Source organism: Diabrotica virgifera, chromosome 4 (genome assembly GCF_917563875.1).
Source record: "Diabrotica virgifera virgifera chromosome 4, PGI_DIABVI_V3a".
Classification (NCBI taxonomy): domain Eukaryota; kingdom Metazoa; phylum Arthropoda; class Insecta; order Coleoptera; family Chrysomelidae; genus Diabrotica; species Diabrotica virgifera.
In genome coordinates, this window is record NC_065446.1 from 182062145 (window position 1) to 182079584 (window position 17440).

The 17440-nt window shown below is 32.7% G+C and overlaps 1 protein-coding gene across 5 annotated transcripts in view; it reads left to right on the forward strand.

Annotated features, from left to right (window-relative positions):
- The window catches only part of LOC114343304 (nose resistant to fluoxetine protein 6-like), a 175635-nt gene that overhangs the window by 78492 nt on the left and 79703 nt on the right, over window positions 1-17440 (forward strand). For all 5 annotated transcript variants that reach the window (XM_050649803.1, XM_050649800.1, XM_028294114.2 and 2 more), the window contains exon 5: window positions 7896-8092. In XM_050649803.1, the coding sequence (XP_050505760.1) occupies window positions 7896-8092 (197 nt within the window). The remainder of the gene's footprint in view (window positions 1-7895; window positions 8093-17440) is intronic.

The following is a 17440-nucleotide window of genomic DNA, read 5'->3' on the forward strand; positions in this document are numbered from 1 at the left end:
TTCGATCTGTCATTTATTTCGCGAAATATTCGCTTTTTTCTGGTGAAACTTTAGGACTCACTTATTTCCTTACGCCCCGCTCAAATCGTCAGATTTTTGAAATATACACTGTTTTGCATGTACTTAACTTACCTTATCTTAGTCTGACGATTTTGAGTTTTTCTAAGGATAAATTTTTTTATCGGCCCCCTTAACGAACTCCCCTGCATTAAGGGTCAATATGGTAGAGATACATTTTCAGGGTATATTCCTTCTCAGAGTCATTTTTCAGTACGTCACAAGTGACCGAAAAAAAGGTAAGTCCGTGATAATACACATCTATAACATTTATTCTAACATGACAATTAAGTTAAATGTGACAGCTGTCAGAGTCGTAATCAGCCAAATATAAAAAGAGTATTGCAGTATAACCCTTTTATTTGCAATTTGGTAAATCAGTTGTGTTTACTGCATTTATTAAATGGTATTTTCTTTAATTTGTATAGTGTTATAAATTGTACAGGTTGTAGTCGTATATATAATTCGCAAAATCATTTTTTGTTCGATTATAGCGCCATATATCAACAACTGGAATAAATGTTATAAATAACTATGATTAGATCACGGACGTACCTTTTTTCTGTCACTTCTAACTTAATGCGTTAGAAAGGAATCGAAAAAGTGTGACGCACTGGAAGGTGCCTCTGAGAAAGAGTATACAAGGTTTCTCCCCATGTAATAATCTGACGCGCTCGAGTAACTGCAAAAATCGATTTTTCCAAAAGAGTCACTTACAATATAATACATAAAGTTTAGTGTAAAAGGGGATATGTTAACATATTCCTTTTGGCAGTGTCTATATGACAACTTGACTTGGCCCATTATTCACGGTTAGTTTTTAATGCAACGGGATATTGCTTTCTAGACACAACGGGAAATACTTTCTAAAGACAGTATTTTTACAATATTTACTTAGTTAATGGGTAACCCTAGTAAAATATACAATTCACAAGCTCACTGCTATTTATGGCATGAATCATTAGCAAAACGTGGCCGAAATGAAATTGGTTCCTGCCTATATCAACTAAAAATTTAGATCCTAACGTCGAACACCTAATAATGTATTCAGACTGCTGCTGCCTGCTCAAAATAAAAACAGTTTTATAAGAGCAGCTTGTTTAACCGCTTTACAATGCTCTGCAAATTAAAAAATTATCATATATATATCAAATATATGTATATTATAAATATATTATAATTTTTAATATTTTCAATATTCTTAATTTTGCTATTAGGATTGAAAACTAACTTCATCTTTCAATTGCCAGATGACGCTAGTCACCTAATACCTTCACTTCGGTTGCAATGGGTGGGAGAAGCTCTCGACGCTAGTCAATTGGGGTATGGAGAACAGTGCCTACGTTCTTTCAGATGAGGCTCCAATAAGAGCCGAAAATCGCGATTCAGAGGACTGGACTGCGCTCCGTATTCTAATTGAAAAGTAAGATAGTTTTGCCTTCGCATTGCAACTGAATAAAAATGGTATGCTTTTTATTTTATAGTCGTATTACTCCGTAGAGTAACCAGGTGCATTTTCCGTTGGAACTTTACCGAGCTTCGGACGGGGGATGTGAATTGCATAATGTTGAATTCCTTTCCTTTGTCTTCACTGCAGCATCCGTTTGGCTTGCAAATTGTAGAAGTCTTGGAGGTGTCACCAGGGAAATATACCAATAAGTTTTCAATTTAAAAATTTTTAGTAATATTTTTAATATTTTCAATATTATTAATTTTGCTATTAGGATTGAAAACTAACTTCATCTTTCAATTGCCAGATGACGCTAGTCACCTAATACCTTCACTTCGGTTGCAATGGGTGGGAGAAGCTCTCGACGCTAGTCAATTGGGGTATGGAGAACAGTGCCTACGTTCTTTCCGATGAGGCTCCAATGAGAGCCGAAAATCGCGATTCAGAGGACTGGACTGCGCTCCGTATTCTAATTGAAAAGTAAGATAGTTTTGCCTTCGCATTGCAACTGAATAAAAATGGTATACATTTTAATTTTATAGTCGTATCACTCCGTAGAGTAACCAGGTGCATTTTCCATTGGAACTTTACCGAGCTGCAGACGGGGGATGTGAATTGCATAGTGTAGAATTCCTTCCCTTTGTCTTCACTGCAGCATCCATTTGGCTTGCAAATTGTAGAAGCCTTGGAGGTGTCACCAGGGAAATGTGCCAATAAGTTTTCAATTTAAAAATCTTTTAGTAATATTTTTAATATTTTCAATATTATTAATTTTGCTATTAGGATTGAAAACTAACTTCATCTTTAAAAAAATTATCGTTCACAAATTTTTAATTCCAAGCCATACACACATATCCATACACATATAATATGGAGTGCGATACGGATCATAATCTAATAAAAAAAAAAAAAGAACGCAAAACGGATACTCAGTCTAACAGGATAAACTGGAGACAGTTTCGTTGGTCGGTTACTATATAGTCCGGACAGTTTTGTTGGTCGGATAATATTAGTCCAGAGAAATAAGGTTTTTGTCGGGACATTTGAGCAGCCAGGTTGTAAATGGATTTTTTGTGTACTTTATACCTAATATATTATAAATACAAAAATTCCCGTCACACTTCGGACGAGAAACTTAGTTATTAACAAATAAGGGTCAAAAATGGCAGTTTTTTCGTTTAAATCGCTACAGGTAAAAATAGGGCAATTATATATATTATTTAGAGTATTTGAATTTTAGTAGGTCAGCCAAGGTTTAAAACGGCACTTTTTGAATTTTGGTCCTATCCTTTTTTGCTTCGGAAATTGCAATATAACTAAAATTTCAAAAATAAAAAATGTACTATAACTTTTGCAAAAATGGCCTTAAGACTTTCATATTGCACGAAAAGTTGAGTCAAACATTCTGTATAATACCCAAAAAATTTAAAGACGACTCGTCAATTAGTTTAAATTTTATTCAATTTGTTTATCGCAAAGAGCTTTTTTCGCAATGTTATTTATCAGAAAATAATAATGATATAGCAATTTGTGGAAACCACATGCAAGAAGAATAGTTATATTTTCAAAGTGTTGAAAAAAAATCGTTTTTATCACTCTGAAAAAAGTTTTGTAACGTAGAGTTATTTTTGGCTTATAAACAATTTGAATAGCTTTGTTAATATTGACTATAAAGTAAAGCTACTTTAGGATTTCAAAAGCTGGAATTTTTACACGAATTTTCAGAAAAAAACTTCTTGCCTAGGTTAATTAGGCTCAAAGTTAGCCACTTTTATTATTTAATTCGCAGTTACTTCTATATACATCAAATTGTTCTGTAACAATGTTAGTTAGCATGAAATGAGTTTTATGAAATTTTACACGTATATCCCATAGGACGAAGAAGAGGTTAAAATTTATTTTTTATACCCATAAGTTATAAGGGGGGAAAACCTGACATATTTTTTATTTTTTTGGACAAAATTATCTACCTTAATTTTATATGATCTAGAATTAAAAAATACATAAAACCCTTAATTTTCACTCTATTATCCCCAACCCCTATTTGTTAATAGCCATCTATACATTTACACCTATAAAATTCTCCTGTCACAGTTTTAGTTTCCATACTCCTCAGAGACCGCTTGACCGATTTTTATGAAATTATATAATGTATATTCGGTAGGTCTCAGAATCGGTCGTAATGTATTTTTCATATCCCTGAGTGATAAGGGGAGTTCACCTAACATTTTGGTAATGTTAGGTGGGGTTACATAACGTACTCCAAAGGACTACGAGAACATACAAATTAAAAAAATTATGACCAAATCCATCAACAAGCCCCGGCGATATTAATCGCAGCATATGTTTGCAGAATCAGTTTCATTTTTTGAGTGCACGGATTTTATTAATTCCCCTCCACCAACCACGAATTAATTCCGTTCGGGCGCCATTTTTAAAACTTTATTAACCACTCTGTTGAGGTTCAAAGTTTACTTAAACTTTTACACATAAACTATATATCTTCAACTTCAAAATAGCTCAAGTTAGGTTGCTCAATTGTTATAAACAAAGTAGCCGTCAATTAAATAAAAAAGTGGCTAACTTTGACCGTAATTAATCTCCGCGAAAAGTTTTTCTTTGGAAATTTGTATAAAAATACCAGTTTTTCAAATCCCATCGCAGTTTTAGCCTACAGTCAATATTAACAAAGTTATTCAAATTGTTTATAAGCCAAAAATCGGCTATAATTTAGTAAAATATTTTCTGAGTGATAAAAATGACATTTTAATGATTTTTTTAAACGCTTTGAAAACATGACTATTCTTCTTCCATATTGTTTTCACAGAATTGCTATATCTTTATTATTTTCTGAACAATAACATTGCGAAAAAAATGCTGTTTGCGATAAACAAATTGAATAAAATTTAAATTAATTGACGAATCGACTTAAAATTTTTTTGTGCGATATGTGGACTCTTTAACTCAACTTTTCGTGCAACATGAAAGTCTTAAATTTATTTTCGCAAAAGTTATAGCAAATTTTTTATTTTCGAAATTTTAGTTTTATTTTGCAATATCCGAAGTAAGAAATGATCGGACCAAAATTTGAAAAGAGCTATTTTAAACCTTGTATCATCTACTAAAAGAAAAATAATACATATAAATAAGATTTTAATTACCCTAGTTTTACTTGTAGCGATTTAAACGAAAAAACTCCCATTTTTGACCCTTATTTGTTAATAACTAAATTTCTCGTCCAAACTGTGACGGGCATTTTTGTATTTATAATGTATTAGGTATATAGTACCCAAAAAAAACCGTTTGCAACCTGGCTGCTCAAGTGTCCCGAACATGGTATATGTTTGCCTTATTTCCCTGCTGTATATGAAAAATCTAGTAGAATTTAGATTTCTCTTCCAGAAACATAGAAGTTTCAGTACAAGTTGTCCTTTGACAAAGAAGAACCTTTTAAGACCGCAGATTTAGAAAAGAGGGGAAAAGAGGCTACAAACTTATTACCCAAGGAGGTATATACAAGCATGTGCCTATCACGGTAGAAAAGAAAAATTTACCCACAGATAAAGACTTAGCTGATTTGCTCCCGGATTCATCAACTTTCGACGACGAATAAAAGTTTAAAGTTTCTTTAGCTATTAATAATTAATGTGTTATGTTTTTAATATTTAACCTTCAACTACACGCGCTGGCGTATTTTGTACGCCAGATAAAAAATTCTACTGCAAATATATTAAAAAATTTAATTTTTGACTTTGTTTATCTATCTAATCTATCACTGGAATAAGCTTTACAATTATTGGTTTTAGTTTCGTTATAATCGGCGTTCTGAGAAGATCGTAATTACCAGGACCTCGATTTTTGACCCTTCGCTTCGTTATCGATCACTCGCTATCTGTACACTAAATAGATACAAAGCAAATACGTTCGATAACCAAGCGAAGGGTCAAAAATCGAGGTCCAGTTTATTATTTGTTGTTTCCGGTGGTGTACAAACCATACAATACATTTTCGGTGATTTTAGTAATTTGAGTACATCTGTCAAGTTTTTTTAGTTTTATCTAATTTTGACTTTTTGATATCACTCAGAAATCTAAATAAAGAGTTTTTTTGCAAAAAAAGGGTGAAAATCAACATATTTATTATTGTTAACCAAAAAATAAGCATAAAACAAAAATATCTTGACAGCATTACCTCAAGGAATGTCTAAAGAAAATATATACAAAATTTCAGGTGAGTTGGTCAAGTAATGTAATTTAGAGTTAATATGTCTACAGCCTGAGAAAAGCAGTTTTGAGAAAAACCCGTTTAAAGTATTGTCAACTTTTATTTTTAATTTCTTTTTGAAGATATTCTTCTTTAGCGGCGAATCGATTGAGGGTAAAATTGTACATTTACCGCGCGCCTGCGCACACTGACAGTATGTAGTTCATTGCTAATCTTTCAAGATAGGTATGTATGTATATGTAACCGTGCAAATAAGTCATTAAAAGAATATATTAGTGGTTTTAGGAAATGTATTATTTATTTTAATTCTTGTGTTTTTGGATTAATAAAATATTATGTAAGCATGACATTTTTACACTATATGTCGCCGTGTTGTGTAATTATATCCGAAACTTACATGTTAATTTCTAGTGCCTCGATGGAGTAGTTAGAAATGCGTTAGCACTGAGATTGGAAGGTTGCGGGTTCAATTCCCGGCGATTCATATATTTTTTTATTTTTGGTTGTTTTAATAAAAAATTTTTGAAAGTGGTAGATAAGAAAGTTAGTTTGATTTTTAAATAAAATACAAATAACCTTTTAAGTATATTTACTTCGTTTAAATTACCTATTATATAATAGAAGAATATCTTCTTACGTGCGTACATAGTACACACACATTCTTTTTGTCTGTCAAATGGTAAAGTGATGCACACCGAGATATGTTTTAAATCGCGGAGTAATTTACAAAAGAAAATAAGAACAAGAACAGCTGTTGACCGTTTCTCACTACGCTCAAGCGCGTTGGCACGAACTTGCTGTAAAACGAGTCGAAGGTAGGGAGGTAGGGACATAGTGTTAAATAGTTCTAGCTTCGACTCGATTTGCAGAACAACGGTGTGTGAACAACGGTCAACAGCTGTTTTTAATTTCTTTTGTAAATTACTTAGCGATTCAAAAAGATATTCCGGTGTGCATTATTTTACGATTTGAAAGACAAAGAAATTGAAAATAAAAGTTGACAATACTCTAAACGTGTTTCCCTGAAAACTTCTTTTTTCAAAGGCTGTAGATATTGTAACTCAAAAACTACTTGACCGACCCACCTGAAATTGTGTACATATTTTCTTTAGACATTCCTTGAGGTAAAGCTGTCGATATATTTTGTGTTGTATGCTTATTTTTGGTTTAACAATAATAAATATGTTAATTTTCACCCCTTTTTACAAAAAAATTCGTTGTTTTGACTTCTGAGTGGTATCAAAAGTCAAAATTAAATAAAACTAAAAAACTTGACAGCGATACCTCGAGAAACTCATAGGCTAATAAAATCTTTTTGAATTTTATGTTTACCACAATTCAATGATGAGTTCTGATGTCCACCGCAAAATTGATTATATTTTGAGGTGTCTTTTAAAAATTTTCCTTTGTTGGTTTATTTTTCAGTATTTTTCCTTGAATTTTTTCTTGAGTAATCTATGAATTATACTGAATATTCCTATTTAATTTAAAAATAAAATAATTCTACCATACTTTCAAAAATAAATGTGTTTCGAATATTGATTTCAACCCATTCGGCCCCCCTTTAAGGATAGCTATGACACGACTTTGATAGGCAACCCATGCTAGAAATATTTGTCTATGTATGAAATTTAATAAAAAAATTGTTTTATCCGGCAAGCAGATCGGTACATTTTGACCTCCTGTTCAGATCTTAGACTATAAGGGCCGGTTGTTCGAACACTAATCGAGAAGTTGTTTATAATTAAGTCCCCTTAACAAATATCAACAAATAACAACACTCCTCATTCATACGTCAATCAGTTGATTGTAATCAATTATGTTAATTATCATTATGGTAATTAACATAATTGATTGATTAATTAATTATTAATTATTAATTAACATAAAAATTATTAACAGCATTGATTAATAAATCTCATAATTGTAATCAATTATGTTTTCAGAAACCCAAACAAAGTTGACATTGGCAGTTGGTGACAGTAATTAAATATTTGATAATGATCAGTTGATTCCATTTTTGATTAGCGTTCGAACAACCGGCCCTTATTAGACCCTTAGACCTATTAGTCTAACAAACCGTAGCTTTACGGTGCCTAAAATGATTAGCAAATTTTTCCTATCCGGATCTTAGTCTAAAAGCTAATTATTTTTATTGTTGCAGGTTTAAAATATGCAATTTCAAGATTGTCGTTGTTCCACACCTGGAAATTAAGATCCAAACCACCTAATACCACAGATTTCAAAAACCTAATAAACATGAATGGTACTCGCGTATTCGGAATGTTAATAATAATTTTACTTCATATTGGAGTAGCGAGTAACACAAGCTTTATATCTGATCCTGAAGTGTACGAAAAAGTAAGTACCTAATATAATAAATATAACTTTATACAGTGATAAGTGTACTAAGAACCGGCAAAATAACGCAAAAGATGGAAAACGTAATACGATATGAAATAAAAAGAGACAAAACTAGTAAGGGTGGGAATTATTGATAGAAACCTATAAATTTACATTACAATAATCCCTTAAACCCGCGGAGGGAACAGGTCGCTCCGCAATTAGAGCTGCATTCCTGGGAAATTCCCGGGAAATCAGTAAAAAATGGAAATCCCGATTCCCGGGAATTTTTACAGATTTCCCGGGATTTTAAAATATTTTATTTTAAATTATGAGCGGAGATATTACTAACTCACAATGAATAAATGATTCCGATACAATTATTATCTCTGCTTAATAATAATTTTAAATCATTCCACTTAAAATACTTATTTTTCAATTATATTTTAACCCGGGAGCAGTCGCGCTCACTTCTGTCACGTAAATGGTCGCGCGTAGAGAAAAAATCTCAGAATACGAAATTAAATGCGAATTTAAAAGAAATTTCTATTGTATAATATTTTTATTGACTTGTTACGTTAAAAATATCTATTTCTAACAATTTTAAAGCTAATTGGTTCTCACCAAAGCCGTAAATTTCACAAAAAAAAATAAAAAATTAAAAAAAAATTAAAAAAGTCCCACGCATTACTACAATCTTCCTCGAGGCACTTAGGAGTGAAAAGTCATGTTACAAAATTGTTCTTCAAGTTATCACGGAAGAGGATAAAATGTTAAATTTTTTGGCGCGACTGCTTCAATTTTGGGGTAAAATCAGAATGTATCACATCCGTCAGCATAAACATTCTTTTGTTTATGCGACGCGCGACGATCCGATTCATTTTGAAGCATTCAGAATTGTAATATAAATATTTATTTTGAATTAAAATTATGTCTATGAAGAATTAGTATATAGGAAATTCAATACGGTATTGGATTAATGCAAATCAGCTGACCTGAAGTTTAAAAAATTACTCACTTCACTAAAAAGCATCAGACCTACATCAACAGAAAGTGCGTTTTCATATACAACGAAAATTCAGATTACACAAATTTATAATTTTTCTATTTTTAAAATTTTCTTTAAAATTTTTAATTTTCTTTAAAATTTTTGAATTTTTCTAAACATTATTAATTTGTAATCAAATTTTTATACTAGTTGCATTGAAAAATTATAACAAAAACAATTTCTTCTTTTTATTTTTAAATTTCCCGATTTCCGGGAATTCCCGATAAATCCAAATTACCAACTCTCGATTCCCGGGAAATCAAAAGGGGCCGGGAAAATGGATCTTCTCGCGAACGAATGGTACTGTGTACATTAGCGTACCCTGCGCGGGATATCCAACACCACAGTATAAAGAGGGACAGTAGAACCACTCTCCGAAAAATTGGAAGTAAAATCTGTAGTTGCGCATGGCGACCGCGCAATGTTCTTAGTCGCTTTTGCCCCAAGGTTAATATATTAGGGCGTAGGTTGTCTCATAACTGTAGACCAATCAAAGGCTGGCTTTTTAAAGGCGGGAATACGTCATCCGTACGACAATTTTAAAATTTTCATAAGAGTCAATGCTAATAAAAGGTTCAAAAACTTAGGTTTTGCAATATATTTTTAGATTTTCTTGGGTATAGGTATATTAAGTGGTTCTTATATTGGTAATTATATCAATTTTTCTCTTAAAAATCAATAGTCTGCTAACAAAAAACTAGAATTCATTTAACACTTATTATGTGTGTTTTAAATGGAGAAAACAATTTAATTAGCACAAAAATCCAAAAAAATAGAAGAAAAAGTTTAAAATCTAATCAAAAATACTAATATGTAGGTACTTACTTATTATGTTTTTCGTGGAATGTGCAGTACTTTTATCATTTTTGGTGGTATGCAACAACAAAAGAACGAATAATATAAATAATTTATTATTAGGTTAGAATATAAAAAAGACGTAACATAATATTAACATATTCAGACACGAGGAAATGTTTGCTACCTATTTTCTTATGTTTAGAGGACCATTTATCTTGTAACATTTTATTATCCATTATTGTTTGATAATGTTAAGGTATTTGGGAAATGTCCAAAAACATTATTATTTTGTTTCCATCTGGTTCAGGAATTTTGGAGTTGCTTTTACATATAGCTATGCTACAAATGTTACCACCACTCATCTAAAAAATGTTTTATTATTATAACGTACAAAACTACATATTATTATGTGTAATATTATAATTTAAACTAACTTTACACGGTTACGAAAACACACTTCACAAGTCATTACTGCCTTTGTATAGGACCCAAATAAGTAATTATAGTAATATTGTCCTTATATGCTTAAAAACTCAACAAATATTAAACAAATAAACGATATTATAAGAAAATTCCACAAAAATATACGGAAATATAACCACAAACAACTGTCAAACTTGACTTTGTCGTACGAGTGACGTAGGCATTCCCCTCCCTCTCGCTTCCGCCCACATAGTTATGAGATAACCTAACCCCTATCTATGAACCTTGCTTTTGCCCCACTCTCGCATTGCTAGTCGCATAGAAACGTACGGATTTTAACAGGTAAAACCCGCATCCACCACTGGTAAATTACCAATTGCGTACTGCCGGTATTACTTCTTGAGTTCAAAGCGCCGACAGAGGAGTGGTTTTACTGTGGAACTTCTATATACTGTGCCAACACGGCATAAATGGACTTTGTGTGCGATAACTGACTCTATTCGCCATTATTTTTAATAGACTACTTTTCGCTAAATTAAACCCGGTAGTACAGGCAATTTTAAATTTTCCTCTTAAGTACAACCTTATAGTAAAATAAACGCGTCTTTTACCAGCTCTGTGAAGTCCGCGCTTGATATCGAAGAAAAATAACGCTTTCTTGACATTGACTTGGTCCAAAAATATTAGTTGATGTCATCTTAGAGAACAGAAATTAACTAACTTTTCTTAACGCTTGCTAGATATTCAATTAAAATCCTACCACTATTCAATTGTATTCTTCTTCTTCATGTACAATGTCCTTTCAGAACGTTGGTTACCATCATAGCTATCTTAATTTTATTCACTGCCACCCTAAATAGCATGCTTGTATCAACACCATACCAATCTTGCAAGTTCTTCAACCATGAGGTTCTTCTTCGTCCTGGACTGCGTTTGCCTGCTATTTTTCCTTGCATAATATTTTGTAGCAACCTATATTTGGGACCTCTCATTACATATCCGAAATACTCCAGCTCTCTCTGCTTGATGCTTTTTGTGATCTCAATAGTCTTGATGAGACGTTCTAGTATTGTGGAGTTTCGAATTTTATCCACCCAGGAAACTTTTAAAATTCTTCTATAGCACCACATTTCGAAAGCCTCAAGGCGATTTAGATCGATTTTATTCACAGTCCAGGACTCGACGCCATAAAGTAAGACCGAGAACACGTAGCAGCGAAGTAGGCGGATCCTCAATGCCAATTTTAGGTCTCTGTTACATAACACCTTGGACATCCTTCTAAAAGCGGCTCTAGCTTGATCTATTCTAGATCTAAGCTCGCCGTGACTTTCTGCGTTACAATTTAATTGCTGTCCAAGGTAAACGATTTTATCAACTTGCTCAAGTTTGGTATTATTTACATAATATATATATACGGTTTTATATGCTGTTGTTTACTTATTACGAGTATTTTGGTGTTCCTTATGTTCAGATCCAGACCTGCCTCCCTACAACTCTTAACGACACTATCAAGTAGTGTTTGCAGATCTTCTTGACTAGAAGGTAGGAGTACTGTATCGTCCGCATATCGCAAATTATTGATGACTTCACCGTTCACAAGTATTCCTTCTTGTTTTTCAGAAAGTGCTTTTCTGAAAATTCTTTCGGAGTAAACGTTGAAAAGCAGGGGTGACAAGAGGCATACCTGTCGTACTCCTCTTTTAATATTAAGAGCCTGTGATTCCACTCCATATACTAAAACTGTTGTTAGATTCCAATATAAATTTGCAATTATTCGAACATCTCTGCCGTCCAAGCCAATGTCTTTTAGAGCTTCGATCAATATAGAGTGCTTAACACGATCAAATGCCTTTTAGAAGTCAATAAAACAGCAGTATATGTCTACAGATATATCTCGACATCTTTGAGCAAGTACGTTCATTTCAAATAGTGCCTCTCTCGTTCCAAACCCCTTTACGTAAACCAAACTGTGTGCCATCCAGGTATTCCTCGCATTTATTGTAGATACGACCATGTATTACCTTATGAAAAATTTTCAATAAGTGGTTTAACAAACTGAAGGTTCTATAATCAGCACAGGTGTTTGCTGTTGTCTTCTTAGGTAGAGCAATAAACAGTGAATTAGACCAACCATTAGGTAGTTGTCCGCTGGTAAAAATGGTATTGAAAAACGAAGTTATAGCCTCTAAAACATTGCTATCATTTATAAGCTTATATATTTCAGGAAATGGCTGAATGCTCGAATAAATCAATTTTAAAGTCAAAAGGCAGATATCGAGCACTGAATTTAATTAAATCTTGCCCAAGTATACTTTCGCTCACAAGAGCATCCTCAGGGGCATCTGAAATAAGTAAAGAAAACGCCATTGTAGAAGAGGAAAAAAGTTACAGACTTCGACAAAAAATCGAAGGTGATATGATAAAAAGTACAAAAACGTTTCTAGACTTACTTCGTCAATAAAAAAAGGGTATCCTCGAATGTCATTTTATTAATAAATAATTTTGGTGGCAAACTTAAATTAACATCTAACTAAACACTGAACAAGGGACAAAACAGATAAATTAAATTGCCAGTAGGTTCTACATTTTACAATATGGAGGCAGAATGAAGAATGAAGTAATGAAGTATTACATTTTCTTGACGTAAATGATCAAGTGATGGCTGACAGATGACAACTTGGTGAGACTATGACTGTGTAATATGTACAGTCACTACACATTTGGGCTGTACATTCAAAAAACTGTAAACGATCAAAGGCCTCAAGCAAGACAAAACAGTATCAGTAGCAAACGGTGAAATGAGAGGTTATTAGAATGTTTTTTTAAATTATTTATTTGTAGTTAAAAGTGAAAGCCAGTTACCACATTCAAACTTGTCAGAGGTGGGCTAAGATGTTGGTTGGCGACAATGTTTCTGGACATAGAGATTGGATGTGGCACTGGTTGAAATATGAAGAGTAGTGGGTTGCATACTCTGTAGTACTAATTAAGTATCAGCTGTTGAAAAAATTGAAATTGACTTATTGAAATGGACTAAGTAAAATTTGAGATTTGGAAAAATCCTCCAACAAATCCAACTCCAAGTAGTTTTTCTTCCTACTGATATCATGTAAAATGGACGAGCCTGTATTAATATTGAAATTATGTTTGCTGGAATCTAAGTTTTGACCGAAACTTGAAGAATTTGGTCTTTTCAAATGTTCTGTAATTCTCGTTGACAACTTACGAATGGTTCTACCTACATAGGAAGCATCACAATCATCACATCTCAATTTAGATATATATATACCACTCTTATCCAAGGTGTTCATCCTATCTTTGGTGTTAATTAGAAAGTAGCCTAAAGTATTATGTGACTTGAAAGATATTTTGATATTGTCAATTGTAGAAGTAAAAAGTTTGGATATTTTTTTAGAAATGTCACTAATGTAAGTGAAGGAGAAATACTTGGTGTTATTATTAGTATTGAGGGTATTGGATGTTTGAGAGTAAGCATGCTTTTCTGCAAGTTTTCGTTTTGCTTTATTGAGAAGTCTATCTATGATATTGGGATCATAACCATTGTTGTGAGCAATTTGCTTAAGAGTACAAAGTTCTAACTTGAAGTTGTCATTAGAAAGTGGATACTTGAGAAGTCTATAAATGAAACTATTGAAGGCTGCCATTTTGTGTTGTATTGGATGGTTAGATGTTTCATGTATAACATGATCCGTTTGGGTAGGATTTCTATATATGTTATATTCTAGAGAATCTTTATGACGAGTTATGGCTATATCCAAGAAGTTCAACTTATTGTTAGACTCTGGTTCAAGTGTAAAAGAAATGTTAGGATGAAGTTCATTAAGATGATCTAGGACCTGTGTGGGATCATCTTGAGATCCCTCTATGATGGCTAGGCAATCGTCAACATATCTAAACCAGAAGACTATTTTGTTGTTATGAACAAAAGTCTGTTCCAAGTTATCTAGGAAAAGGTCAGCTAAAAATGGGGATAGTGGAGATCCCGTCGCTAAACCTGTTGGTTGTTTATATATTTTTTGATTGAATTGAAAAAAGTCTTGGTCAAGACAGATTTTTTCGAGCATTTAACCATTTCCTAATTTTCTGACTGTGGCAGCCTTGGTTGATTCCTATAGGAGATTATCCTGGAAGAGAATGGTCGTTTTTCTGAACATTTGGTTCGTTAGGCAGTGCATTCTACATCAAGTCACTCCTACTTTTCCTAAGGTCAAAACATCAAGGAATGGACCTGATAGGAAAAAACATATTTTGGAAAAGAAAATACTGAAAAGAGAACTTAAGAAACACTATTCAAAACTCAATCAAATCAATGTTGACCTCAAAGTAACCTATGATAAGATTCTACAACAACATCCCTGGTCTTTCGTTACTGATTCCTTAACTGATATAGAAGATGAAGGTTCTCGCTTACAATCCACCAAGAAGAGTTGTTTGATCAGCAAACTAAACCGCTTGATTTTGAAAAAACAACAGTCCAACACCTCAACACCCGGACATAGCTTTTCAGATCATAAATTCCACCCTAGGGTTTTAAATCTAAGTAACACCAATTTTTCAGAGGAAGAAGTACAATTTTTAGGTCTAGGTCTTAAGTTTTCTTGTCAGAATTTTAGGTTGACGGACTCAGTGTTGGGAACCTTTGCAGTGGAGCTGGATACCCTTATAGAAGGTATGACAAAAGATATTGAAACAAAACTGTATTTGAGAAATTGATGTATAAGCTTACTCCAACAACAACAATGTAAGTACAAACTCAATTTCCGTAAAAACCATCATTTATTTAAAAAACAAAATGTTTTACTTAAATCTATAAAAGAAAAACTCAATAGAGATTCTCTAATACTGAGTAAAGCCGATAAGGGTAGATGTGTCGTAGTCTTGGAACAAGTTCAATATATAGACAAAGTAGAGTCCTTCCTTTCAGATAACAACTTTCTAATCTTGGAAAAAATTCAATTAACACTTTTATTAATAAATCAAAAGCTATGGTTAAGTTGTACAATGACACCATCATTAAATATACTACAAAAAAGTTAACTTTATCTAATCCTATAACACCTAGGTTATATGGACTTCCTAAGATTCATAAGCATAATTGCCCTATAAGGCCTGTTGTTAGTTTCTGTAACACTCCAGTTTCACTTTTATCAGAGTTCGTTTACAACACAATTAAATCTATCACTAACTTTAAACCTAAGTTTTCTGTTTCAAATTCTTTGGAATTAATAGAACGTTTAAATAACATCAGGATCAGGGAGAGTTTTCATTTGGTTTCATTTGATGTTTCTAATCTGTTCACTTCTGTACCGAGAGATGAAACTTTACCTCTGGTACAAAACCTTTTAAATAAATGTAACATAACTACAAAAGACCAAGTTGCATTCTCAACCATGCTTAAATTTTGTCTTGACCAAGACTTTTTTCAATTCAATCAAAAAATATATAAACAACCAACAGGTTTAGCGATGGGACCTCCACTATCCCCATTTTTAGCTGACCTTTTCCTAGATAACTTGGAACAGACTTTTGTTCATAACAACAAAATAGTCTTCTGGTCTAGATATGTTGACGATTGCCTAGCCATCATAGAGGGATCTCAAGATGATCCCACACAGGTCCTAGATCATCTTAATGAACTTCATCCTAACATTTCTTTTACACTTGAACCAGAGTCTAACAATAAGTTGAACTTCTTGGATATAGCCATAACTCGTCATAAAGATTCTCTAGAATATAACATATATAGAAATCCTACCCAAACGGATCATGTTATACATGAAACATCTAACCATCCAATACAACACAAAATGGCCTTCAATAGTTTCGTTTATAGACTTCTCAAATATCCACTTTCTAATGACAACTTCAAGTTAGAACTTTGTACTCTTAAGCAAATTGCTCACAACAATGGTTATGATCCCAATATCATAGATAGACTTCTCAATAAAGCAAAACGAAAACTTGCAGAAAAGCATGCTTACTCTCAAACATCCACTACCCTCAATACTAATAATAACACCAAGTATTTCTCCTTCACCTACATTAGTGACATTTCTAAAAAAATATCCAAACTTTTTACTTCCACAATTGACAATATCAAAATATCTTTCAAGTCACATAATACTTTAGGCTCCTTTCTAATTAACACCAAAGATAGGATGAACACCTTGGATAAGAGTGGTATATATAAATTGAGATGTGATGATTGTGATGCTTCCTATGTAGGTAGAACCATTCGTAAGTTGTCAACGAGAATCACAGAACATTTGAAAAGACCAAATTCTTCAAGTTTCGGTCAACACTTAGATTCCAGCAAACATAATTTCAATATTAATACAGGCTCGTCCATTTTACATGATATCAGTAGGAAGAAAAACTACTTGGAGTTGGATTTGTTGGAGGATTTGGAGATTACCAGGTAATCAAATGAAAACTAACATTGCCTTAACACTCAAAACAATTTAAATTGCACTAAATTTAAACCAATTTTCAAAAACTTTGTTACAGCATCACCTCGCAGGAGTCCCAGCTCGGTTGTATAGGTTTTCCAGCACTGAGTCTATATTCATTAATAGTTTTACATTTCTTTAAATTTGTATCATCCATAACACATTACATGTTAGCCAAGCTCATTTGAGGTCAATTGTTTCACAGCTGGACTTAATTAAAACTTATATATACTCTTTTTTGGAATTTTAAAATTTCATTGACATCATATATTTAGATGGCCCTCGCTGTTTTCATTTGATCTTGGATTATGCTTGACACTTCAATCTTGTATTCCGATCATTGACTTCAAGTTTGACTCAACAGTGGTATAATATTTCATATTTCATTAAAATTTTTCTAAATCTCAAATTTTACTCAGTCCATTTCAATAAGTCAATTTCAATTTTTTTAACAGCTGACACTTAATAATAGTACTACAGAGTATGCAACCCACTACTCTTCATATTTCAACCAGTGCCACATCCAATCTCTATGTCCAGAAACGTTGTCGCCAACCAACATCTTAGCCCACCTCTGACAAGTTTGAATGTGGTAACTGGCTTTCACTTTTAACTGTTTTTAGTTTT